Raw genomic sequence first — 26,010 nt, forward strand, 5'->3', positions numbered from 1 at the left:
CGTGACAAGATTCTCTTTGTTGAATGGTGTTTTGAATTAAAGTTCAGAGTATAATACCCTCATTGTGACAACGAGGGATGAAATCAGCTTCTTTGCTCAGTGTACCAGCCAGAGAAAAACAAGAGCGCAACATCCCAGGGAGAGTCCTTGGCGCAGCTCAAACTGAGGAACATTCCCAAAGTTCTAGTCTTACATGTGGATTTCCAAGCAGAAAAAAGGATGGTAAGGTGAGAGTTGAGGTCTCTGTACAAAAGAACTGCACCTCCGCACTGCTTAACCAGGGCGGTTAGTTCTTCTGACACCGACTTGCTTTATGCACTTTGGCAAGTCATTGAAAATAATGTGTTCTTGACTATCTCAGATAACAATGGTTATCTGTTCGTTCCACTGATCTTAACTGGCTAGGTTTTACATGTTTTAATATATGGTACTCGTAGATCTGCTCAGGCCCCTTGAGATCTGGCCAGCTAAAAATCTAAATAAATGACTTCATAAATAAGGGGGTGGTTAGGCATCTTAGCCTCCCCCAGATCCAAGTGGAACCTTACACAAAAATGATGGGGAGGGAATTCTTGTTCTGATCACCCCTCTGTGTCTTCTCAACTTTATTTATTTATCATTAAATTTGGATACTGCCCTTCACTGGGAGATCTCAGGGCAGTTTGCAGCACAAAAACACAAGATAACAATGCAAAATACATAATAAAAACAAGAACAGAACAAACCAATAACCCCCCTCCCACTTCTTTTCCCCATCTTCCTTCCACCACAATTTGCAAGTTCCCTTTACCTCGTCTGCCAGAAGGTGATGCAGAATTCAGAACCGGCAGGCCCAGTGCTTCACAGCACATTAAAGAATCACTGCAGCAGGATTTATGGTGCTATTTCAGGGAATATATGGAACGGGCCAAGATTTGGCAACTGTACTGGATCCCATGATGCTTCCCCAACTGGACAAGCAATGAGAGGGAGTACATAGAGGCAGCTGTGATAATACTCTGCTGTTTCTGAGTTGGTACAGCATAGTGGCATTTGCTGGTCTCAGTCAAGAGTGGCACAGCTACAAAATCTGCCAGAGGGGTAATGGTCAAGCATTTGCCATTCAGACACTTGCTTGAAGACAGCTCTGACTCATTCCCCAAAGAGCAGAGGAGTGACAGATTGACAGATGGCTCTGCCACACAAACATCTCCTCCTGATGTCTCTAGCACATATCTTCCGTTCTATGCCTCTCTGTGAGTTTCAGGCCCCAGACAGCTGCTGCTGTTAATTATGATAACATTCCTGATCCAGGGATGGGAATTAGAATAATGAATTGGTACATAGCGGTAACTGTTTTGCTTTCTGGAGAAAATGCCTGTATTAATTTTTGCTAAGCAAGCTTCATTTACCACGTAATAGACTGTGGTTCAGATGGAATTTTTACCCAAATATATGGCCTTTTAAAAGAGAGGGAATTGTTTCATCTGGTGTTATATTTTGTACGTTCTGTATGGTCGGAGGCCAGAAGAGCTTTGGAACATTGATTTCATCTGTTTGCTTCTTAATTTTTAGACCAAGCCTTATAGCAGATCAGCACAGTTTAAATGTCAGGAGCTGGAGTCAGGTGAAGGTCTGCAATAAAAAAACCCCACTGGTCTCTGTGAAGTTAACTCTTTATTCACAAAAATCAAAACAACGCAAACCTAGTAATCCCAGAACTCTTCCCAGTAGTTCTTGCCCCATTGAGGCAGCTGCAAGGACTTCCTAGGTCCCTTCTCCTCCAGGGTTTTTTCCAAGTAGATGTAGATTGTGCCTGCATTCAACCAATCTCTCCTCTGCCCTTTTCATTTTTCTGTGTGTTCTAGGAGACCAAGGGAGAGGGGAGCTGGTCTCAGCAGGAGGAGGAGTCTGTATCTTTGGCCCTCTCCTCTCCAGCCTCCTTTTCTGCATCTGAACCTGGCCTGCTCTCTGCCCCAGCCTCTTCCTGCTCACTAAACCCTGTTACCCCTCTTTTGCTTCTGACACATCTCCCTTCCAGTCTGCTCTCTTCTCTTCCTCTGCCCATTCATTGTTGTCCCACCATAATAATAATAATAATAATAATAATAATAATAATTTATTATTTATACCCCGCCCATCTGGCTGAGTTTCCCCAGCCACTCTGGGCGGCTCCCAATCAGTGTTAAAAACAGTACAGCGTTACATATTAAAAACTTCCCAGAACAGGGCTGCCTTAAGATGTCTTCTGAATGTCAGGTAATTATTTATCTCTTTGACATCTGAAGGGAGGGCGTTCCACAGGGCGGGCGCTACTACCGAGAAGACCCTCTGTCTGGTTCCCTGTAGCCTCACTTCTCGCAATGAGGGAACCGCCAGAAGGCCCTCGGCGCTGGATCTCAGTGTCCGGGCTGAACGATGGCTCTGACCTTCTTCCCCTGGGGGTTCCCTTAGGGGTTCCCCAGCTGGTGCCTCTACATCCAGCCAATCCATGGCATTGACCCATGCCAGGGGCTGCTAACTTTCGGGGGGCATTTGAAAACTTGGCATGCCCTGCAACTCACACCACGGCCTGTTCTCTTGGCAGTAGAAGAAGAAGAAGAGTTTGGATTTGATATCCCGCCTTTCACTCCCTTTAAGGAGTCTCAAAGCGGCTAACATTCTCCTTTCCCTTCCTCCCCCACAACAAACACTCTGTGAGGTGAGTGGGGCTGAGAGACTTCACAGAAGTGTGACTGGCCCAAGGTCACCCAGCAGCTGCATGTGGAGGAGCGGAGACGCGAACCCGGTTCCCCAGATTACGAGACTACCGCTCTTAACCACTACACCACACTGGATCCCAGTAACAGAATGCTTCTTTCAAGCTTAATTTCAGGGCGGGAGGTGGTTCTGTGGGCACATGTGTGCTTGCGGGCAGCATGTTGATGGCTCCTGATATATGCAGTGCAGGCTGCGAGCTCTCACCTTTGGAGAATACTCCTTTATGCCTCTTGTGCCTATTCACTGTCCGGAGCCGTAAGCCAATTCTGAGATGCTTGGTGCTTGAGGTAGAAAATCCAAATGGCACCTACCAGAAGTAAAAATATCATAGTCAATTAAATAACTAACAGTGTGCTGCTCTTTAATGGTTCACAATAACTGCCATCTGGAGCAGCTGCCTAATGGTGTGGCAGAGCCTCAAGCACAGGCTAAATTCATTATTTTCAAAACTGAAAAAGAATTAAGCAGCTGATGTTTACGGGATACCGTTCCCTCCAGCTCCATATCAACATTTTCACAAGTCGCATTCATTTCCACATCTAACTGTTTGTTTGCAACTTTGATCAGAATGAGCAATGGCATTCAATTCTCTTTAACAGGAAAGGAACAAGATGACAGCAGTGGGTAAGTCCCATGGGTGGGCAAACCAGTGACACCTCGTGGCAAAGACTGGAAGCGATGAAGTTAACAAATCAAGAGGTTTGGTAAGTCGCAAGGAGAGGAATGCTTTCAAAAGACAAACGTAATGAGAATGGAATTTTAAATGCTGTGTTTCATTCACATAGCCTAATTCCCGACTCTAGTACAGCTTTGTTTCTGTTTCCATGTACTGATTATTATATTTGTTTCTGATTTGTGCATGTAGCCAGAAGCCTAAAACATGCAAATTATGGTAGAAGAATGATTATTAAATAAATGTAATTATACCTTTCCCCCACCCTCTTAATTTACATAATATATATTGGTTAGAGAAAACAGACCCTCTGATTATGTTTAAATTGCCTGGATGCAAAACCTTGTTCTTGTTGTTTTTACTGTTTTTTAAAAAGTTTATACAGGCACACAGTGAGTAATGTGGTGGAATAATTTTTGAAATTATATTACCTCCGAAAAAATATTTTACATTTCCGCCTGCCCTTTCTCAAGGGGCTCAGAGCAACACACACATTTCTCAGCTCAATTCCATTTTATATTCACAGCGAGAAAGGGTAAACAGAGAGGTTATAAAGGACCCAAGAGCGCCAAGCAAACTTCATGGCTATATGAAGCTCTGAAACACAGATTAGGATCAGGACACCTAAATGCCTGTCTTTGGTTGCCTGCCTGCTCTTTAAGATCCACAAAAACGGGATTGGGGAACCTTTGGCCCTCCAAATGTTGCTAAACTACAATTCCCATCAGCCCTAGCAAGCATCGTCAGGGTGATGGGTGTTGTCATTCATTAGCATCTGGAGGGCCAAAGGTTCCCTACACCTGTACTAAAGAGACTCTACTCACAATCCTGCTGGTATCCAAGGTCATTTTGGCAGGGATACAGCAGTGAGCCTTCTCTGTGGCAACACCTAGGGGGTTGGACCATCTTACTCAGTGGTTGCTTCAAGACAACCTGTTTATTGAGCATTGCTCCTGATTTCTTTGCACACAAGTTACAGGAAGGTTAGGCTATTTATTGAGCGTGTGTTCCAATTTATGGGGATGTTGGACAATGCTGTGTCTTACCATTGTCCTCCCACACTTTCCAGTGTGTTTCCCCATCACTTTCCCAATCACAAAGTGTCTGGCTTTGCAGGGAAATGGCTATATTGCACAAAAAACACTCAACTGTAATTGTGCAACCTGAGTTTGCTGGTATGTGGTTGATTCCCACCCCTAAATAGCCAGCCTGTGGTGGTTGTCTTGCTTCCTCTCTGATGGGTTTCTGTCGCCCAATGAGGACCTTCCTCTTTTGGCAGGCCAAACTGAAAGTATTTCTGATATTCTTTTATAGAACTAGCCCAGGTTGTGCTCATCTGCTGTGCCATCTTTCAGTATTTAAATTCTTGTTGAGATGTTTGCAATTGCTTTCAAAATTGGTTTCAAGTCACCCTAAGTGATGGTGGCGGTGTTTCTCTTGCTTAAATGGAAGGGCGGGATGGAAATACATTAAATCAATAAATAATTAAAATAAAGGATACGGATTTGAACCCAAGTATCTCCAATTCTCCTTATCCCCTGCACTGTTTCCTAATTCCAACCATGTGTTTGGAATGACGGTGAGTCACAGTATAAGAAATATACCATAAATGACAAGCTCTTGTGGCACCTTAAAGATGTGCAAATTCTGTTATGGCCATTTTTTGAACTAGAGCTCACTTCATTGAATGCTAAACTGGATGGGCTCAGGTTAATCTATAGCCATGTCACTTTCTGAGGTTTTATTCCTTTCCCTAGCGCTGTCTTCCTCTGAAATCTGTTCTGAAGAGATTTGTAGTACTGACACCTGAAGTTTTGGAGTGGTCTTTCTGCATTGCTAGGATCGTAAGTGATTTTGAGGAAAGTGAGCTACTGTCACACATACCATGGCCATGACACTGACATTAGTTAAGTAAAGGGGGGGGGGCATGTTGGGAACAGTTCAGGAACTTGGCTCAGGGACTGGTTTACATCTCCCCTTCTTCTTTCCACCAGGAGTAATTAAAAAAGAAAAAAAGCAACTGCAAAATGTACTGAGGGTCAGAAGAATGCACCTCCAACGTCACTTCTGTTGCAGCAGCCAGACAGCCTAGCAGGGCATTAGATGAGCGGTTAAAACACCTTCAGCTGTGCCCCACCACCCTTAACCTTCAAACTGCACTCTTAAACCTTTTTTCAAAGCAAGCATCCATCACATTCTTTTCCTTCCCGTTGTTCACTTTTGTTGTTTCTGTTTTCCACGGGAGGAAGTTTAAAAATTGCCTCAGTTTCAAGTCAGTTTTTGCCTTCCTCCTTCTCAGAGCTTGGCTCAGTTCCCTAATTTGCCAATTGCAAAGGGCTGCAATAACAACAACAACAAATGTTCCAAGGCAAACAGAAACCTGCTTTCATTCACCTTTTATTAAACTGAAGTGTTTCCATTGATCAGAGACCGCTACACCAATTTTCCCCAACTCAGGCTCAATTGGGTGCTTAATCGACCTGACGGTGTCTTACCCTTCTATAAAGAATCATGATATTACAAGGGTTCTGGGTATTAATTAAAGTTTCTAAAGGATTTGGCCAGTTGGATTAAACAAGAGTACAGAAGATATGTATCAAAAAGCAAGTAAAACAGTTAATTTCATTAATGCAACAATAGGGAGCCAGTGTTAGGTAGCGGTAGAGAAATCGGATGTGAACTGGGGAGACCTGGTTTGTGTTGGCACCCACCACGCTTTTATGTATCAGCACCTTACTTTTACCCCCAGCCCCCCCAAAAGGAGTGCACACATGCAATGAACACATAAGCATGTAGTAGGAATGCCATCACTGCTCACAACTTGGGCACTAGAGATAAGGAGGCTGTCAGATTCTTCCACCCAACTGGGACCCCTGATTGGCCAGGCACATGTTTATTTATGTATATTCCACCTTTAAGGTGGCGTACAAATAAAATTGAATACATGAATAAAATCACAATAAAAGGATATCGAAACAAACCAAGTCATCAGGATTCTGAAGCCATTTTCTGCCATCTCTCTCTCTCTCTCTCTCCTGGGATCTTTCCCTCGGTGGTGATAAGATGACCCTTTTCCCCAGACCACTGAATGCATGCAGGCTGCAACAGGGTGCAAGGAAGAGCACAATCAACGGGAGCATCAGTGTCAATGTGTGGTTGGCAGGGGCTTTCCGCATCACACTTTCGTTGAACGTGTGGGAGGCTTTGTTTGAATGCTCTGTGTCTCAGCCTAGTCTGCTTCACAGGGTTTCTGAGAGCATAAAAAGAGGAGAAAGTGCTATTAAACATGTAAAATAACCTTTGGAAGGTTCCTGTTTTCAGTTTCCTCAAATGAGTGGGGCATTCCTAGGAGAAGCTCTGGCTTTGAATTATGTTATCAGTAGTGATGTTTTACAACCATAATTAGACACTTTATAAACCAGCACCAATATCAGCTTAAATCCTTACAGGAATAGTTTGTGTTGCATGTTGGTATCAGAGAGGTTGGATGGTTGTCTCAAGTCCTTTAGGGGACAAAATAATATCAAGAGTTGTCTTGACTTTCCTTTAGGTGATCTGGTAGCTTAGATAATAATAATAATAATAATAAATTTTATTTATATCCCGCCCTCCCCAGCCGAAGCCGGGCTCAGGGCGGCTAACAACAATCAAATAATCAGTCAAATGATCACAAAATCTAAAAATATTTCATTATAAAAATTAATTAAATCAAATTGATGGCAACCAATTAAGCAAAATTCTGTGCAGGTTGCCAGAGGAGGGAGTCAGGCTGCGCCCTGACCAAAGGCCTGGCGGAACAACTCTGTCTTGCAGGCCCTGCGGAAAGATGTCAGGTCCCGCAGGGCCCTAGTCTCTTGTGACAGAGCATTCCACCAGTTTGGAGCCGCAGCCGAGAAGGCCCTGGCTCTAGTTGAGGCCAGCCTAACCTCTCTGAGGCCTGGGACCTTGAGGATGTTATTATTTGCAGACCGTAGGTTTCTCTGTGGGGCATACCAGGAGAGGCGGTCCCGTAGGTACGAGGGTCCTAGGCCGTATAGGGCTTTAAAGGTTAAAACCAGCACCTTAAACCTGATCCTGTACTCCACCGGGAGCCAGTGCAGTTGGTATAATACCGGATGAATGTGCTCTCGCAGCGAAGACCCCATAAGGAGTCTCGCCGCGGCATTCTGCACCCGCTGGAGTTTCTGGGTAGCAGTCAAGCAAAGGAAATTCCTTCCAGCTGCTTCTACATGATATTTGTCTTTGTCTGAAACCAAGAGGTGCATGTCCATATTGAGAGCACTTTTCTCTTTTCTTTCACTTGTCTGACACAAACTATTATCATATTTAAAGTGAAAATGAGCTACAAAAACTTTCATCAAGGCTTTTCATCTGGAAGCCACTGGAAATGACCATCATTGCCATCTCTCTTTTAAATTTTCCAAATGTTAATCAGTTGAAGGACAGAGAAACCTTACATTTCATGGACAGTACAAATAAAATTTCAGTATCATCCTCACCTACAAAGGTCAGATGGGTTTATCTTTCCTTTCAATGATGCCTAGTTATATGGAGCCTGTTAGAATGATCAGTTCAGTTGAAACTTCCTCACATAAGGTAATAAACTCATAATCAACCATTAGCTTCTTTCACTAAATTTATCATGCACAAAAACAGGCCAATAAAGTGAAGATGGGTGAGTGGACCATGCTCAGATATGGGGATTTGCCCACTGCAAGTTCACTGCAATTGCTACCCAACCCATGGACATGTTTAATTGGAAATAAACCCACTGAGAACGATAATGCTTTGTAAAATGATAATGCTGCCTTTTCATCTTTGCTTTGTGAAATTGTCCCCCAAGGACCCATACTTAGATTTGGGACTGATATCGTGCCATGGGCAGGTTCACTGGATACTGGATTGCTGAAAACAAATGTAAATTGCCTTTCCATCTCTGGACATCTTGTGTTTTGGAAAGCCACAAGAACATGGCTGGTCCTAAACTGAAAGGCACTATTGCAGAGAATTTAACACAGTTGAGGAAAGCCAGTCCTTGTACTAGATGAGAGCCATTAACTTTTAGAGTATCTCTTCTTCATGATGACGTTAAGTGGATCAGATCCCTATTGCACAAAAATAAAGGTCTTGAAGTCCTGCCAAATTTTGGCATCTGGTAGCTCTTATGGAATGTTACATCTGCTCACAGTAACAGTGTAAGGGAATTGAGTGCTCCTAGAACCACAGGTTCCATTGTCACCATTTGAAACAGCAAAGGCCACTCTTTTTTCAGCCTCCTCTAAGGAAAGCAATTTTTTAAAATGGTTGGCCTAATATGGGATGACCAAAGAACCACCTTGGTTCTGATATTATTATATGCCAGATATTACATCTACTCTCAATTTTCATCATCTAGCTGGGGATCTGTGAAAGTAGCATTGGAACCACTTGTGAGAATACAAACATTCCTCCCCAAACCAATCATGATCCAGAAATGTGTTGTCCTGTCTTTGGCAATCCTGACTCACCAGTGTGTGCCTCATTGAGATAAGCAAAGCTAAGATTGAACATAAAAGTGACTGTACTGCTGTAAGATGGTCACCAATTAAAAGCTGCCCTTTGTAGGGGCCAACAAAAACACCAACCCATTGACACCCTAGACAGCTGTGTGGAGGCAGGATAGTTGCTCTTCCTGTGTTGCTGTGCCGCAAATAGTAGTCCTCATTCAATAGCCCCAAAGCAACCAAAATGCAGTCCCATGAACCTTTCAAATAGATGTTGACTTACACCACCCTTTTCGCCAGTGTAAGTTCAGCTGGGTTGCCGGATTGCGTGACTGAGATGAACAAAGTTAAGACCCAGCATATGTCTCCCATGCCCAGTCCTACCGCTGCCACTTTCCCATAATGCCCATTTTCGGGGTTTATGCAGCCTAAAATCCATTTTAACTATCTACCCAAATCTTTAGCTACAAATTTCCAGTAATAATTATTTTTAAAGGATGGTGCATGAGAGGTTGGTTTATACAGTCCATTAGGAAGTTCTCCTATGCAAGCAACATTGGAATGCATGGAGACTATGCAAAACCACAAATGCTCTTCACTTTGGTGGGGACTTCCCTGCAGGTTGTGCCCCACAGGGCAAAACCATCAGCTATCTTTCATGATATCCAAAATCTGCCATCTCAGGAAGCTGCTGCCTTGCTGTCCCTTATAGGAGGGTCGAGCTGCCTCTAAATCCCACCCACAAAGGAAGGGAGATAATATCCGAAAGATGGGTGAGAGCCTTCAGAGTGAGAGCATGCAATTAGATAATAGCCCAAGGACTGAGTGATCCGATCAAGATAAAAGGTAATGTGTTTCCTATGAATGGACATCGGGCAATGAGCTGCAGTAATCACTGCAAAGAGAATACAGTTCAAAGAGATGAATGGAGTGAGAGTGGGGAACCGGAGGGAGCCCAAGACCTTGAAAAAGACGTCAGCCAGCTTTTGCAATCAATAAGCAAGCATCCCTGGGAATGACACAACCAATGAGTCCAAATGATGCGCATCATACTATGATACTAAATACAAAAATATTCTTCTCTGCAACAGGCATTCTAGCCCTGCTGTTAACTAGTCCTATTTGTATGACCCTTCAGTTTGGAAATATTTGTGGTGGCTAGTTTAGTACTAATAAGCAACACCGATGCCTTAGGGGAAACACTGAAAATAACAATACAGTAGTAGCACATTAAAAGTGATAATGGTGACAGCAAAACATCCTTGTTGAACAAGCCAAGTATCTGAGTGTGGAAGCAGTCTCAGTCAATGTCCTTAAAAGTTATTCAGGAGAGTATGTGTGTATGAGTGTGTGAGTTGTGTGTGTGTGTGGCTTTTTTCCACTGGAACTCACCAGGACTCAGAGCCAGCACTTATCAGGTGGGCACCATTGCCGTTATAAGAGAACAAGGAATGTGTTCATGGTGAATTCCGGCACCTCTTTTTCTAGAAAAATAGCAGGGTGGCGTGGGGTATGATGCAGCTGAGACAAGATCAACCACATAATAAAAGTGTCCAGCACTGCCGCCAGAATTTTCGCTTTTTTAACCAAAGTACCTGTTTAAGCAGAGTTGAGAAAAGCATTTGCTAGATGTGCAGATAATTACAGACACAATGAGAGGTATTCAACATTAGTCCTCCTTTGAGTAAACCTATTGAAATTAATGGACATGGCTAACTTAAGTGCTTTAATTTCAACGGCTCTGCTCTGAGTAGGATTTAGGTTGATTGAATGCAGCCCAATATTACACAACACACTTTTATGCTGTTTGGTTAACTCTAAATCTATTTAAAAGAAATAGATTGCTATATATAAAGCCAGTTCTCCTGGCATCCACCAAGCCCACAGCTGCCAAAACTATGGTTAGCTCTTGTCTGTGTGCAAATTCACTTCAAAGCTGCTTAATCCTTTTAACAGGAGAAGTGTCAGGGTTGCTATCATATACCCCCACAAACAAAATAATTTTGAACTCTGATAACAGAGCAACTATTAGAAGGACACCACACAGGACAATCAAGGAATTTAACCAGGGTTATTCCAGACAGAACAATTCAGAGTCAGGAAAAAACCCACAACTTCAGACTGTGCAAATCAATATTACATATGCCCAAGGTATAGAAAGATGCACTCTGCACATGCACTTTTGATTGAGAAATCAAGGAGCCTGCACATCCAGAAATCTGTTAACCAACTACATAGCAATTCTATGTGCGAAAAGCTGCATTAAAATGTCTGAGCTTTTTCTTTCACATTGCAGATAATGCTTTCTACTACACAGTCTCCTTAAAGTCTCTTTAATGTTTCAAAGGAATCCATATAAGTGGTCCCTCCTCACAGCTGATCAATCTTAATTAATTTCAAGAGGCCGCAGATGGTAAAATGATGCTCTCAAACAGCTCCCTCAGGAATCTCTCTTCCTACTGCTCATTTAAAAAAAACACCAGAAGAGAAATTATACTTTCTTTGGCATTTCTTCTACTCTTGTAACTGATCTAGAGAAAGTTGAAATTGAACCCAGGACTTCTGCAAACAGGAGCCCATCCCTTAGGAAAGTCCTGCATTTCCAATGCAGTGCAAACAACTTTTGTGTGTTTGGTTAGATGCAATCTTTGATTTATTTCAGGAGAAAAATGCAAATGAAACCTGTGTTGCCAGCAGTTTGAAAGATACACAGAAATAAAGAAGTCTTTGGAATATGTAATATATAAGGCACTGTGGGTGGGAGAGAGATGAATTAAATAGGGCAGAAGAAGATCTTGCTCACAGAAATGGGATCTGAACTTTTCTTGCATGGGAAGATTTACTCACTAGCCTCTAGGACCTAGAGCAGTAGCTTTCAGATATCCCACTCTAGGGTACTTTTGCAGGATACATCTGGCACATGGCAGAGGTTTCTGGGGACTGTTTTAAGGCACATGCCTAGTTCACATGGGGCACAGCTGGATTCCATTGTTGCTCTGTTTGAACAGCACTAGCCTATAAAAGTCTAATCTGAGCCAACAGGGGCTTGATCACATAGGAAGATGAACATACGGTGCTGCTTTATACTGGCAGTCCATTGGTTCATTTAGCTTGGTACTGTCAACACTGGCAGAAGATCTCCAGGGTTTCTGCACAGGGCATTTCCCAGTCCCAGCTGGAGGTGCCTGCCTAAGCGTGGGCTCCTCCCTGATCTTCAATATGGGTGGAGGACAGGCGGTAATTTAAGGTATACAGAGAATGTGCTCAGGAAACATTTATTATGAATCTTTGTTCTAACTTCCCTTGGAATGTCTGAAGACAGCACAATGCCCAATGTAGCTAAGGGAGGGCAAGCAGGTTCTGTTTCTGATGTCACATGTCAATAAGGACTCAGACATCCAGCTACTGGAACAGGAATACTAGAAACTGCCTTATACGATGTCAGATCATCCTTGGTCTATCATCTAGGTCCGTATTGTCCACATTAACCAGCTCCTGTTCTAGTTTCCCAGCACTACCTTGAGATGCCAGGGGTTGAACTTGGGACCTTCTGCATGCAAAGCAGGTGTTCTACCACTGAGCTAAGGCCCCTTCCCTTGTTCAGAAAGCCCTTTGCAATCAAAACAGAATTCACAGCTCAAATGGCACCCCTCTCCCACTCATGTGAAGCCATTCTAGGAAAACTGTCCTAAACCCATGAGCTGGGTTTGAGAGCTGCAGATTGAAAAAGTAGGCTGTGACAGCAGAATTATGGACTAAAACACTGGAGGTGGGGGTTAAATGCCCCCCTATTTATACCATATACTGTATTGTATAAGTGTTGATTTATTGACTATATTGCAGCCATGAGGGCACAGGCAAAATATTACTGGCATGCTACTTGTTTTTTAAACCCACAACAAATTAGAAAACAAATTATTGGGTTGCCTCCAGACAACCTGTTTACTGAGAGTTCATCCCAATTTGTTTCCGCTGAAGTTATACGATTTCTCACCTGGATAGTTCAGTTGGTTAAAGCATGATGCTGATAATGCCAAGGTTGCAGGTTTGATTCCCCGTATGGGACAGCTGCATATTCCTGCCTTGCAGGGGGTTGGACTAGATGATCCTCAGGGTGCCTTCCAACTCTAGGATTCTATTATCTATTGTTGCTACCTCATCCTTTCTAGTGCGTTTCTACTACAAAAAGTCACTTTGTTCTTTATGTGCCTTTGCTGAACAAGAGCACAGAATCTGACTTCAATTGTGCAAGCCCGTTCTGTCAGGATGCCGCTGAATCCCTCCCACAAAATAATGGCAGCCTGGAGCTCAAATGAGGGCCCACCTAAAGAAAGTTAGTAGCTATGGGCATGTTATCATTTTCTAGTGCCTGAGAAGGATTGCAACATTGAAGAAGAGTGCATATTTTGCATGCAAAAGATTCAATCCTTAGCATCTCCAGATGTGGTTTCCTTGCTTTGGAATCTGGAAGCGAAATCATGCCAAGCCAATACTGAACTTGATGAATCGGTGATATAACACCGCAGAAGCATCCTCCTTTGTTTCTATGAGAGAAATTAACTCCACATTTTTTCCTTCTTTAATAGTCCCTTTGTTTTCTGGAGATACGCGGTCTCCACATAAATACGCGCGCGCGTCTTTCGTTTTCTCCTCGGTCAAGGTTTCAACTTGAAACTGGTTTGATTTGCATCTTGCGAAGCAGGCATCTATTGGTGCAACCCGACTAAGTATCTCGCCATTTATCAGCCCTGTAAAATTGACGCAGGGTCACACAGCTTCTCTTGCGCAGGTTAAGGAAAAACGAACCAGCTGCGCCAGGGAAATGGGCCTCACGACTTCCGTTGCCAAACAGATACTTTCCCCATAGCAGCCTAACAAGCTTCCTCCTCCGTCAGGCTTACCTAGGGACTACAGCTCCCACAATGCAAAGCAGCCTAAACAAGCTGCCACGTGACTACAACCACCCTCTCTTCTTCCGATGTTGGGTGGCATCAGGTCACATGAGAGAAGGAAGTATGGCTGCAGTGGGCGAGGAGGATTTCACGGCGCTTCAGATCTTGCTGAAAGTAGGTGCATATTTCTTTATTTGCGGGCAGTTGTTGTTTACTGCAAGATCTCTCAGTTGTGATAATTTTTAATGATGTATAAAGCACGTTGTAGAGGTGAAAGGGTGATATTGAAAATCAGTTACATTATTTATATCATTCGACCGCGATGGCACTGCTAACGTCCAAAGTGCTGCACATTTTTTAATGTATATTTACTATAACCCTGGCAGTTAGGTCGGACAGGGACGGTGGCTAAAAAGGGATTTGTCGAAAGCCCTTCAAATGATTGAAGAAGACCCAGCGAAAGAAGAATGGATACAAAAATGAGAAATCAAGATAACAAACTTTTTATAGAAGAATTTATTGAATATTTACAAATAAACTGAACAGATAAGAACATTGGCAGGATTACGATAATAATCTGCAGTTTTATAAGAGTATAGATGAATAAAGGAGTAAGTTAATTTGGAATATGCAGAACATGTAAAAAATAAATTTAAGGAACTGCAGAAAGAGGGGGAAGGAAGTCAAGTTTCAAAACGTTAAAATGATTACAAAATTCTTGAAATGTATAAAATTGAAAATTATAAATAAAAAAGAAAAGAAAAGAAAGCTCTTCAAATGAGGTCATGGTGGAGCCAGAATTGGAGCTCTGATCAGATTGAAGTTTACTGAAGTCACTGTTATTTCCTCCCCTCCTTCAAAGAACCTGTTTGTTAGCAGAATCGTTTTTTCAATGGGTTCCTTCTTCCGTTTGAAAATCAACCAGGATGCATGCCTAGAAACATTGTGTCACATTTTATAGACTACATGTGTGGGATTTTTCATTGATGCTGACATGTAAGGTTAAATACCCTTTCTCCCTCCCCCCTTCAAAAAATGGCGATATCCTTTGGATTGTTTAGGGCTATCCAATGATACTGAATGTTGGAAATTTAACATTTTCCTTCAGGCTCCCGCAAAATGCAGTAACAACCATCAACTTTGACGGCTTTAAAAGAAGATTACAGAAATTCATGGAAGAGAGCCATCATAGCTAGTAGCTGTTGATAGTCCTACATTCTGCCACCTTTGTCAGAGCCAGTATGCCAATGTATGCCAGTTGCTTGGAGTAACAAGTGAGGACAGTGCTTCTACACTCTGGTCCTGCTTGAAGGTTGGCCGCTGTGGGAACAGCATGCTGAACTTAATAGGCCTTTGACCTGATCCAGCAGGGCTCTTTTTACATTCACAATCCTGTGTTCACAATTGTGTTCATTAAGTCCCATTGCATTGCACCTCCAGAATATATGAAAGCGCAGTTTATAAATACTTATAAAATAAGGTTGCACAGCTAAATTGCTAGTTATCAGTGAGCCATGCCTGAAAAAGAAATGAGAATAGATAACCGTGACTGGACATGACATTTGATGGCCTTTCCTATTTCCCCACCCCCACCCTCAGATTATGATATTAAGAGGTATTATTACCTCTGTAGATGGGATCCAGTTCTGCTTACATGGTTAATGGCAGCTGATGAGATCTAGTTTTCTTTAGTTTGTGCAAAGATAAATTTGAGCTGCACCATATCCTATGTTTTGAAAAAGCTCACTGTTCATTTCTCTTTGCCAGGCTTCATCAAAGGATGTAGTTCGACAATTATGCCAGGAGTGCTTTTCTAGCTCTGCAGGTGGTTCTGACAAACTGATCGAGAACACGTGTTCCAGTCTCTCGGTTACGCCAAATGAAGCAAGTCAGGTAAGATTTAGGCTGTAACCCTGTGCATGATTATCTGGGAGTAAGTCCCCCTGAAAAGACATGTGTTGCACTATTAAGTCAAGTTGGCTTTTTTGACAGATCCTGATGTTTTATCGCTTTTTTATTAATAATAATATTCTGTTGGTAGCCGCCCAGAGTGGCTGGGGAAACCCAGCCAGATCGGCGGGATATAAATCTATTATTATTATCATGATCATCATCATCCTGAGGAGGGAGGGGCTGGTTAGGTGTAAAGACTGAGCAGCAAGAGCTCAGAACAGGAAGAAGAGAGCCTCTAGCTCAGGGGACAAGGAGAGATCAGGGTTCAGGATTAAAGGGCAGAGGCTAAATGGTGAACTGGACTGATGGGAATCAGGCAGCAGAGTGCATATATATGATATAGTGTGTTGGTGCTGGGTTCAAAGCGAGAGAGAGAGATTGCCACGTTTTGTTGACATTGTAGCTGAAAGATCTGTCTGGTTCCTCTTGCAGCTGATCCGATCTTTGCACAATCTTACAAGACACACAGTCTATCATGGCCTGACATCACCAGAAGAAATTCTCGCCCTCTTTCCAGAAGGATTTCACCAGAATCTTAAAAACCTCTTGACCAAGATAATCCTGGAAAATGTGTAAGTGTCATTGAAGCTGTTTTCCATAGAATTAGACCACTGGTCCATATAGCTCAGCATTGTCTCCACGGGCAAACAGGGTTTCAGGGAGGAGTCTTTCTCAGCCATGCCTGGATATACCTGGGATCACACCTGGGACTTTTGGCATGCAAAAGATGTGCTGTGACACTGAGCTGCAGCCCTTCCCATCAGGTTTGTGCTGTTGGACAAAAAAAAAAAAAAACCCAAAGGCAGTGGATTGGTAGGTTAGTCAGGCTTCACACTATTATCCAGTTGTCCCTGCTTTCTAGCTGGTCATTGGGTGTGTGGTAACACCAGATTCCCAATTAGATGGTCACCATGTGTTAGGATTAAAGGCAGGCAGCGATGACCTGTCCCTCTCAATGGGAAGTGACTTTTGCACTCCCTGAATGGTGGAATAAGGCTGGAGCTGTAGCCCCACGCACCTGGGAGTTCGCCCCATTAGAATTCTATACGACTTACTTCTGAGTAGACATGGATCTGATTGCACTCTGAATCAGATCAAATGCCCTCCATAGAGTTCATTACATATTGGAATTTGTCAAAATTTTGGTTTATTAAAACTAGTGGGGCTGAAACCTCTTGTGCTTTGGACTCCTTCAGACTTGATGGCTGCAAAATGGTACTTCATGTGGCGAAAATAGCTTTCCTGAATCCACCTTCAGTCCCTGCTGCTACTCTGTGTTTCAAAGACAAATGGTGCATATTTGCGTTTTCTCTGCTCTTTTCAGCTCTTCCTGGAGAAATGAAGCACAAGCCAGTCAAAGTAAGTAATGGGCTTTGTGGAGGAGCAGTTTTCATTTCTGAAATGGTTATCTTTACATTTATGGGGGGTATTTATTAGGTTGTCTTGCATTGGGAATGGACTGGATGAGAGGCACCAAACTGAAGCTCAATCCAGATAAGACTGAGGCAATGTTAGTGGGCAGCTCCCTAGACTGGATGGATGGGAGGCTGCCTGCTCTTAATAGGGTTACACTCCCTAGGAAGGAGCGGGTATGTAGCTTGGGTGGGGGAGATGGTCCTTGAGGTACTGCAGTCCCAAGCTGCTTAAGGCTTTAGAGGTCAAAACTAGCACTTTTGGCCTGGAAGCTAATTGGCAGCCAGTGAAGTTGGGCCAGGGTCTGTATAATATGCTCAAAGAGTATTGCCCCAGTGAGCAACCTGGCTGCCGAGTTCTGAACCAGGTTACCAGAGCATAGACAAGAGAAGTTAGGCTATCCCAGATAGGGGCACAGCTGGGCCACCAGAAGAAGAAGAGTTTGGATTTGATATCCCGCTTTATCACTACCCGAATTTGCTGCCAAGGAGTGTGGTGGAGTCTCCTTTTTTGGAGGTCTTTAAGCAGAGGCTTGACAACCATATGTCAGGAGTGCTCTGATGGTGTTTCCTGCTTGGCAGGGGGTTGGACTCGATGGCCCTTGTGGTCTCTTCCAACTCTATGATTCTATGATTCACGCTCAAATGAACCAACCCAGACCCTGGAGTCATAATCTGAGGCCCTTCTTCATATGCCTTTTCTGCGAGAAATCCGGAGGGTGGCAACACGAGAATGGATCTTTTCTTTGGTGGCTCCCCATTTGTGTAATGCTCTCCCTAGGGAGACTCACCTGGCACCCTCATTACGTATCTTTAGGTGCTGGGCAAAACTTTTTTTCTATAACCAGGCCTTTGGCTGATTAAGCATTCTGTGGACATTTAAATGTGTTTGCCATAGGGGGATTATTGGTTTGTTTTTGTTTTGTTTTGTATTATGTTTTCATGTTGTGAACTGCCCTGTGATCTTTGGATGAAGGGTAATAATAATAATAATATAACCATCATCACCACACTTACATAGTGTCAGTAGTGGCAGCTCCTTTCCTCGTATGTTCTTTGTATGAAACCATATTTTTTAGTTCTGCTACTTATCTAACTTTTGACCAGCAACATTCTATGTGGAAAGTTTGTGCTGTATGAACGAGTTACAAGGATCTACATGCTATTCATTAGTAAAAGGTGTGGAATGAAACCTCAGCAACTAAACTGTGCCATCAGTGTGCATGTTATGAGAGGATTGGCCCCTGTCCCATGAAGCTTACAATTTAAAAATCAACAGAGGAAACAGAGGAAGTGGAAGAAAGAGTAAACAGGAAAGCAAAATGTGATTGCTTATTTGTTTGTTCAGTTAAGTGCTTACTTACCAGCAGAGTTATTAGTAGGGCGTGGGAATCTTGGTCTTGGTTCACCATATAATGTAGCAGCCTTGTTAGCAATTATCCAGTACAAAGTTTATCCTTTGGCTGTGGAAGGAATTAATTTTTGAGCATCCTCTCTATGTTGCCTCTGGCTCTTCCAGCTCGCACATATGGTGTCTTTGTGATGTTGGACGAGAGGACTGGTATCTCATTCTGGCAGGGGGAAAACAAATGGTAGCTTATGCCAATACAAGGTTGACTTCTTTTCAAACACCGTTTTAGATAAATTCCTCTCCCACCTTGTCCTAGAGCTGTGTTGGCTCTTTTTTTTTCTTTTTTCTTTTTTGCACGAGACGACAGAGACAGAGAGAGAGAGAGAGAGAAGTGGACTATTGTAGGTGATGCGTTTTTGTTCAAGGAATCTATTATTGTTGTTTATATAATGCCTTCAAGGTTCATGGTAGTCTAAAGAGTTTTTTAAAAGATAGGATGGAGAAATATTTGGACAATAGGAGTCTTATCCAAATAAAGAGAACAAAAATGAACATCCATTGTCAACTTATGTTTGTTTTGCCAGCAAGGTAAGAAGAAAAAAGAAGAATTTGCAGAGTGTATTTCTAAAAACAAAAAGCCAACAATAAAAAAAAAAAAAATTCAACAGGATACCAGCTAGGTTTGCTGTCGCATCATTGGAGAAAGGAGTAAAAGGTGTGCAGAGAACCTGAACAAACTTATTTTAGTCTGTTCTCACACAATAGATAAGAGAAGCATAGAAAGCTGCCTTATACCAAGTAAGACCATTGGTCAACTTAGCTCAGCACTGTCAACACTAATGGGCAGTGGCTTTTCAGGGTTTCAGACAGGAGACATTTCTAGACCTACCTGGAGATGATGGGTGTTGAATGAGAGACCTTCTGTATGTACAGCAGTTGTTCCACCACTGAACTGCTTTATGCATTGTATGGAGAAAAAAGATAGAAAAGGTTTTTTTTTCCTTCTCTGTGTATTGTGCTGCTGGAACTTTGGGTCATTCAATGAAACTGATTGGACAGGAGATTCTGAATAAACAAGAGAAAATGCTTCTTTATATCACAGATACACAATACTCCTTGTTAATGAGCCCCAGCTTGACTTTTTAAGGAGTTAAGACAGATTTATGAAACTTAAGTCTATTAGCAGCTACCACTTTTGCTGGCAATATGTAATCATAGCTCTTTCCAACTCTACAATTATATGGTTCTCTGGAACAGAAGTTTTCTGTTCTCTTCCCATTTTGGTTCCAACTGACATTCTCAGCAAGAGATTTCAGAAAGTGTTACTGAGCAGCAAAAGAAATGTGAATACAATAAAATAAAGATGGAAACCCTAAATGTAGTGATATTAGGATTTGGTGGTGGTTGTTTAATAAAGGCCATGTTAAAAATCCTTAGCTGGTTTTCAGCTGTGGCGTTGAATTAAAAAGCAGCTTTTCAAATGACTTGCTGGATAAATTGAGCAAGCTTCAATTCCAAGTATGCTTGTTTGGAAGCAAGTCCCATTGAATTCAATGAGAGTTGGTTCCCTAATAAGTTTGTTTAGGATTGCAATCTGCAGAATATTTGGGATTTCGTGCTTCCTAAACATTTGCACGATTGCTGCTTTCTGCAGCTCTGTTAGAAATAAGGTCAAGGTTTTGCTCTGGGAGTCATCAGTCAAGTAGAAGTGTCTCTGGGGCACCCAGGGACTGATATCCCATGCAGTATAAAGGCATCCTTTTGTTAGCAGGCACCAGAATTGCAGTCATGTTCTTTCCATTGGTTGGTTTTCAGAACCTGATTTATTTGTGGCTGCTGAGTGCCTACCCACAGTGCCTCTCAAACTGGAAGCTTGTCAGAGCGAAGGGGGATGATGGAAAGAGATGTTTAAAAAATGCACGAAGGTAACTCCTAGTCAGTTCGGCCAGATTGGATGGAGGACTGAGGCAAAATCCTGTATATACTTATTTGGGAGTAAACCCTGCTGAATGCAGTGGGACTTAGTAAATAGTTGTGAAGACTCTTTTTTAAAAAATGAGATCACTGTCATAATTGTGCTCCCTCCGTCAATTTTTCAAATGTTCGCCGACATTCTTTTAATTCTGTTCTATTCAAGTGCAGAATTAAGGTTAAGCATGCAGAATTTGGCACCCTGCAAACTGATTTTTTAAAATTAAAAACAACAACAAAATTTCTGGCTTTTACAGATATGAAAATGGGCTTGAAATGTATGTCATTTTTTTAAAAAAAAAATCATTGAGTCATCAGAATATTTTACAATACAGCAAAACAAAGGATCAAGGGGCAACTTGCCATTATAGATCCATGATGCATGGTTAACTATTACTTCAGACCATAAAAAGGTTCGATCAAGAAAATGGGAGTATTTTCATAGAATCAGAGAGGACTAATAGTAGTGAGTATGCACATGTAATCAGTGCTAAATTTACATTGCATGGATAACCTTGGGACTAGATTTCTTAATCACGTTGTGTTGGAGCTCTCAAACATGCACTTCAGTATTACCTGGAAATGAGATTTAAATAAACTTTATTTAACAATGTTAAAATATCTAAAAACAGTCTTAGTGGTTAAGAAATCTACGTATGACTTTTAAGCGTTGCTGAAACAGAGAATGATTACCCCATTGCTCTGTGGCAGGCAACAGGGGCCTCCTTCATCTTTTCTGGTGCTCCTTCCCTTCCTCTTCCAGTAACAACATACAGCCAACCACATGGCAATCTTGGGGACACCTTGCCTAGTCCGAATTCTCTTCACAGCTCTGGGGGCTAAAGTGGAGAGTTCATGCTCTGTTGTTGCTGCTGCTGCTGTTGTCATTTTAACAGGCTGAGCCAGATCCTTCTTGTCTTCTTGAAGAGAAGCCTTTTCTGACCTTTAGCGTTCTCAAGGGAAATGGGGCTCTTTTTAGCTAGCTTGATTCTTATTTATGGCTTGTCTATCTTGGCAGGATCAAGAGCCAATATATTCTTTTCAGAGCCAGAACATACACAGCAAACAATGCTGGAAACATATTTTAAATCCTCCAAATGCCGGCATGAAACGAGGTCTTGGGTGGAGGTCACCCACATCACCTGCCACCTGATTAGGAAGAGGCCAAAGCCGACTGACAGAGCACAGACTTTTTTCACCCCTGAGACCATTATTTATCATAATTATCTGACTTTCCAAAAATTTAACACTTCTTGAGATAGAGCACATGCTATGCTTGCAAAAGGTCCCCAGCATCTTCAAGATTCCCTGCCTGAAACTCTGGGGACCCACTATGAGTCCGCCTTGACAAAACTGGGCTTGACAAGACCAATGGTCTGACTTGGTCTTGTGATCCTTTGAGCCATATCCGCCTGGGGTGTTCCGACTCTGAACTCTGGTCCCCCTTGACAGGCATAAGCTCTACTGATGAGCCACACTTCTTCCCAACCTTACATGAGGATGAAGTTTTATATAAAAGCTACAGTTTTACCATTAGCATGTGAACCCTTCCAGGGTTTTGTTTTTTTTTTAAATTTGCTCACAGAGATATCCCCTGAATAGCTCTGAAATGACCCCTTGGAGTGCGGTCCATGTGTTCAGTATCCTGATAATTACAATTCAAAGGTCTGTGTGTTCATTCATTCCATTTTAATTCCAGTTTCCCTGCCCCGGCTTGTGGATCTGGACTGGAGGGTAGATATCAAGACCTCCTCGGACAGTATCAGCAGAATGGCTGTCCCTACCTGCCTGCTGCAGCTGAAGGTATTGTTTCTTGAGAGCCATTCATGACCCACCATGCTCGACACAGTTCCACCTATCAGCAGTGTACCAGAGGCTGAGAAATTATCTTAGCTTTACAGCTTATCTGGGCTTGTGAAACCACTGAAAAGCCACAGCACAATGAGAGGACAGTTGCAAATTGTGAGCATCTGTGATGAGACATGATTGCCTGTGACTGTTTTTCACCCCTAGCCTCTAGACAGTTTCCCACAGCTTCTGAAGCTCTACTTGTACGATGGCTTACTCACGCTATTACCAGGTCACACTGTATCACCAAGACTTAAGTGTAAAGTCCCATTTATTTCAGTGGTGAAAATCCCATAAACTAGGTTGGATCCACACTTAAGTGGGCTAGATCCATACTAAGTGTAGCTTACTTAGTGTTGCTCCAACCCACTGTCTTGATAGAGTCTTAATTGATGGAGTGGTGATTGTTCGGTGATGGGGACTTTGCATCCACTGCAAAGCAGAAGTACCAGCTTTTTGTGCATACCTTGTTTTATGCAAGAGCAGCAAAGCTGCATTCAGACATAGCTGGAAGGTATGATGAGTCAGCTAACCCAGAAGAGGGAAAGCATCGGGTTGGTCTCTGGTTAGGACTTCTGTGACTCCTTTTTTTTGAAAGGTGACTAGATAAACAGTAATTCAAGAATGTTAAGAAGATAAAGCAGATGTAGCCAAGTCCTGCAGATGCTGTAGGAATCCAACTCCCATTAGTCCTTGCCAGCAGAGCCTAGTGGTCAGGTCTGGTGGGAGTTGTAGTCCAACAATATTGGAGAGGACATCTTGTTGGATAGCCCTGCTTTAGAATTTATGGCTTGTCCACCGAACCATCCTTCCTGGCTGGGTTTGGTAGAAGCTGCACATTGGAAAAGGCATTTTGTGTGAAATATCCCTATTCTCTGTCAGTAGAAATATTAATCTGCCAGAAGAGAAGGAGGGCTGGGATTAAACCAAGAAGGTGGTTTTGATGGTGATTTCAAGCTCTGGGATCTTTTTTCTTTTTCAGATTCAGGAAGATGCTGCCTTGTGTGGGAATGACTTCACAACCTCAGCATTGACAGTAGAGTTGAATAAGCAAACACTGGACACTATGTTAGATGGCCTGGGAAGGATACGGGACCAGCTTTCTGCCGTTGCAAATAAATAAAGCCTTCTGGTTAGAGGATTCCAACAGCTTTTCGCATGTGGAAGATAACTCTCCTGTCTTGCCAACCTGGCTGTGACATTTTACCAACAGCCAATCTTTGGGTTTCTCTTCTTCCTCATAACCAAACATCATTGTTATTTTTGTACTTTTCAATGAAATGGCATGATGTTTTTTCCCCTTCAGAAGCAAAGACTTCAACACTTTCTTGCTCCGATGCCTGACATAAACTCATAATGACAATCAGGACCTCCTCTTGTACATATTCCTAGAGAGGCTCATAACTCAGCTTGTAGCAGGAGCGAAGAGCAGCCGATGAAGCAGACTGTGTCTTCTGCCTCTGAAATGGGGGACTAAGAAGCCTGAACATGGCTAATAGGCTGGCTTGCAGCCTCAGCGCACTCTTGAAAGGTGTTTGCTGAGAAGTGTGGGATGTTGGTCTTTTCCTCCTCCCTGAGGCACAGCTTTTGAAACAACGTCCAGGCTGCAGTGCGTCCTCTTGCGCGGCAGAAATACCTTGTGTGTGAACTTTTCAGTTCCAAGTTTAAACTGCTGGAATGAATTCAGTAGCAAGTAGCACCAATCTGATGACGGAGGAGAGAAAGTTTTGTCGCTTCATATTGGCGTTAACAGGAGGCTCTGTGATAGACTTGGATGTACTGAGAAAGGTTGCTAATGGCAACTGGTTCCTGTAGCAACAAAGTCACTGCACACATTTATGAATTATTAAGCGTTTCATTTAAAATACAACGATTGTGCTAGATGGATTTATGTTTGCTTTAAATAAAACAAACCAACCAACCAGGGCCTTTTCCTTGTTTTTCTTCTGGTGATTAAGTACCAAAGGAAAACGCTATCCTTTGGTACTTTGAAATGTGCTGTGGTGGATTTCCTATTCTTATTTCTTCTTTCCCTTTCAACCCATGGGTTATATCTTTAAAGTTCATGGTATACCTAGATCTCCTTTTCTTTCTTCTGTAAGATGTGTTTAACTGACCCTTTAACCACCCCTTTACTGCTACATGAACAGCATTGAACTAGGTAATCATAGAGTTGTAGAACATAAAAACCTCCAAGGAAGGAGAGTCCACCACCTCCTGAGGGAGGAGTCTATTGCAGCTTTTGCTGATTGCTTTTTGCCCAACTCAATGGTGTCCTCTCATCTTTCTTGCTTGATGTGACAGAGAATGGAAAGGGCTGTGCGTGTTGCACACGCATCTGCACATGCATGTAGACAACTGGCTTTTGAATGGCTGGAATGTAGCTTACTGCCTTTATCCTGTATTTTTATCTTGTGAGCTGCCCTGAAATCTTTGGATGAAGGGCAGTATATAAATTTAATAAATAAACAATAATTTAAAAGGAAGAGCCACAACTATTGCGCCACCCACTTTTGTCTCTGGCCCCACCCACTGTTGGAGCTTGGCCCCCAGAAAGTTCCTCATGAGGAAATGTGGCGCTTGTGCCAAAAAAAGTTTCTGCACCCTTGGCCTATAAGCAAGCAGGTGTCTTGTCTCCACTCCTTTAAACAAAGACATGAAGTTTTGTTTCCTTCACCTGAAATACATTCATACATTTTTTATTTTTTGGCATTCAGTATGTTAATTCTACGCTATTAATTACACAGTTTTCCCTGCCTCCTTCCCTCTTTGTGGACAGTTTTGTACATAAAATGGCTGGCTGATTTATTTTCTGCAAAGCCTTGTGTGGCTGGAATTGCTCGAGCGTTATTGAATAGCTGTCGCCCACTCAATGTAACTTGATTAAGGTTTAATAATTCAGCTGCCGATGGGCTCGCTGCTTTCCAGCAGCCACAGTGCAGATACCCACCGTCAGGCTGGCAGGCTCGGCTCCTTCCCAAGCAGGGCTCTCTCTCTCTCCGCTTCCCATGCTATCTGTATCCTATGGCAATTTTTGAGGCGGTTAATCGCACTAATACGTTGTGTTTATATGGCATCCATTCAACAACTATTAAGCCCGCCGTACAAATGGGGGAAGCCGAACTGCAGGAGCTGCGAAGTGCTTTATCAGAGCCTCTGTTCCTGTAAATCAGCGGCAGCGTCGCAGAGGCAGAATTGGGAAGCGCAGATCAGAAAAGTTACATGCCTTGGAAGGCTACAGTTGCTGGGTCCCACAGGTAGGGAGAGGGTTGTTGCACTTGGGTGCCGTTTGTGAACTGTACATGGTTGGCCACTGAGAACAGGATGGTGGACTAGGTCGGCCTTGGGCCAGATGCAGCAGGAGTCTTCATATGTACAGTGCCAGCTCTAACCCAAGAGACATGCACTCAGGAAGGGAGCTCTGCAAAATGCCCATGGCAGTTTGCTCCAGGGTATAGTTTTCTGCCAAAGACCTGCCAACAAATGTTCCAGTAAGGAGAAGAGAGCATCTGTAAGGGGCTTCTGGCTCTTCCCAGTCCCTCTTAGTGCCTTCTGTTCCCCTGCTGATACCCCATGGATATCCCTCCTTTTGTTTGATGGCTCTGCACTCCTATTTATGTAGACTCCTTTCTTTCTTTTGTTCTTTTTGATTTTTTCTAATTTACTTTTACAATAATAATCTTAATAA

At 42.8% G+C, this 26,010-nt stretch overlaps 1 protein-coding gene and 1 long non-coding RNA gene across 2 annotated transcripts; one reads left to right on the plus strand and one right to left on the minus strand.

Annotated features, from left to right (window-relative positions):
• Positions 1-1,674: 1,674 nt before the first annotated feature.
• LOC309535023 lies at positions 1,675-13,797 on the minus strand. Its single transcript, XR_014220974.1, has 5 exons — positions 13,702-13,797; positions 12,890-13,013; positions 6,394-6,662; positions 2,944-3,046; positions 1,675-1,843 (listed from the first exon to the last, which is right to left on the minus strand). It is a non-coding gene; the product is annotated as an uncharacterized lncRNA (long non-coding RNA).
• A 59-nt stretch (positions 13,798-13,856) lies between these two features.
• COMMD9 (COMM domain containing 9) lies at positions 13,857-24,243 on the plus strand. Its single transcript, XM_082226999.1, has 6 exons — positions 13,857-13,961; positions 15,555-15,680; positions 16,173-16,312; positions 17,065-17,099; positions 22,174-22,277; positions 23,305-24,243. The coding sequence occupies exons 1-6, from the start codon at positions 13,896-13,898 to the stop codon at positions 23,443-23,445; spliced, it is 612 nt and encodes a 203-aa protein (XP_082083125.1). The 5' UTR covers positions 13,857-13,895; the 3' UTR covers positions 23,446-24,243.
• Positions 24,244-26,010: the final 1,767 nt, after the last annotated feature.

The sequence above is a fragment of the Podarcis vaucheri genome (genome assembly GCF_965113315.1).
Source record: "Podarcis vaucheri genome assembly, chromosome: 1".
NCBI lineage: Eukaryota > Metazoa > Chordata > Lepidosauria > Squamata > Lacertidae > Podarcis > Podarcis vaucheri.

Coding starts and splice junctions, on each gene's coding strand:
- COMMD9 (XM_082226999.1), top strand. CDS start 13,896: ATGAGAGAAGGAAGTATGGCTGCAGTGGGCGAGGAGGATTTCACGGCG. Junction 13,962..15,554: donor CGCTTCAGATCTTGCTGAAA/GTAGGTGCATAT, acceptor TCTCTTTGCCAG/GCTTCATCAAAGGATGTAGT. Junction 22,278..23,304: donor CCTGCCTGCTGCAGCTGAAG/GTATTGTTTCTT, acceptor TTTCTTTTTCAG/ATTCAGGAAGATGCTGCCTT.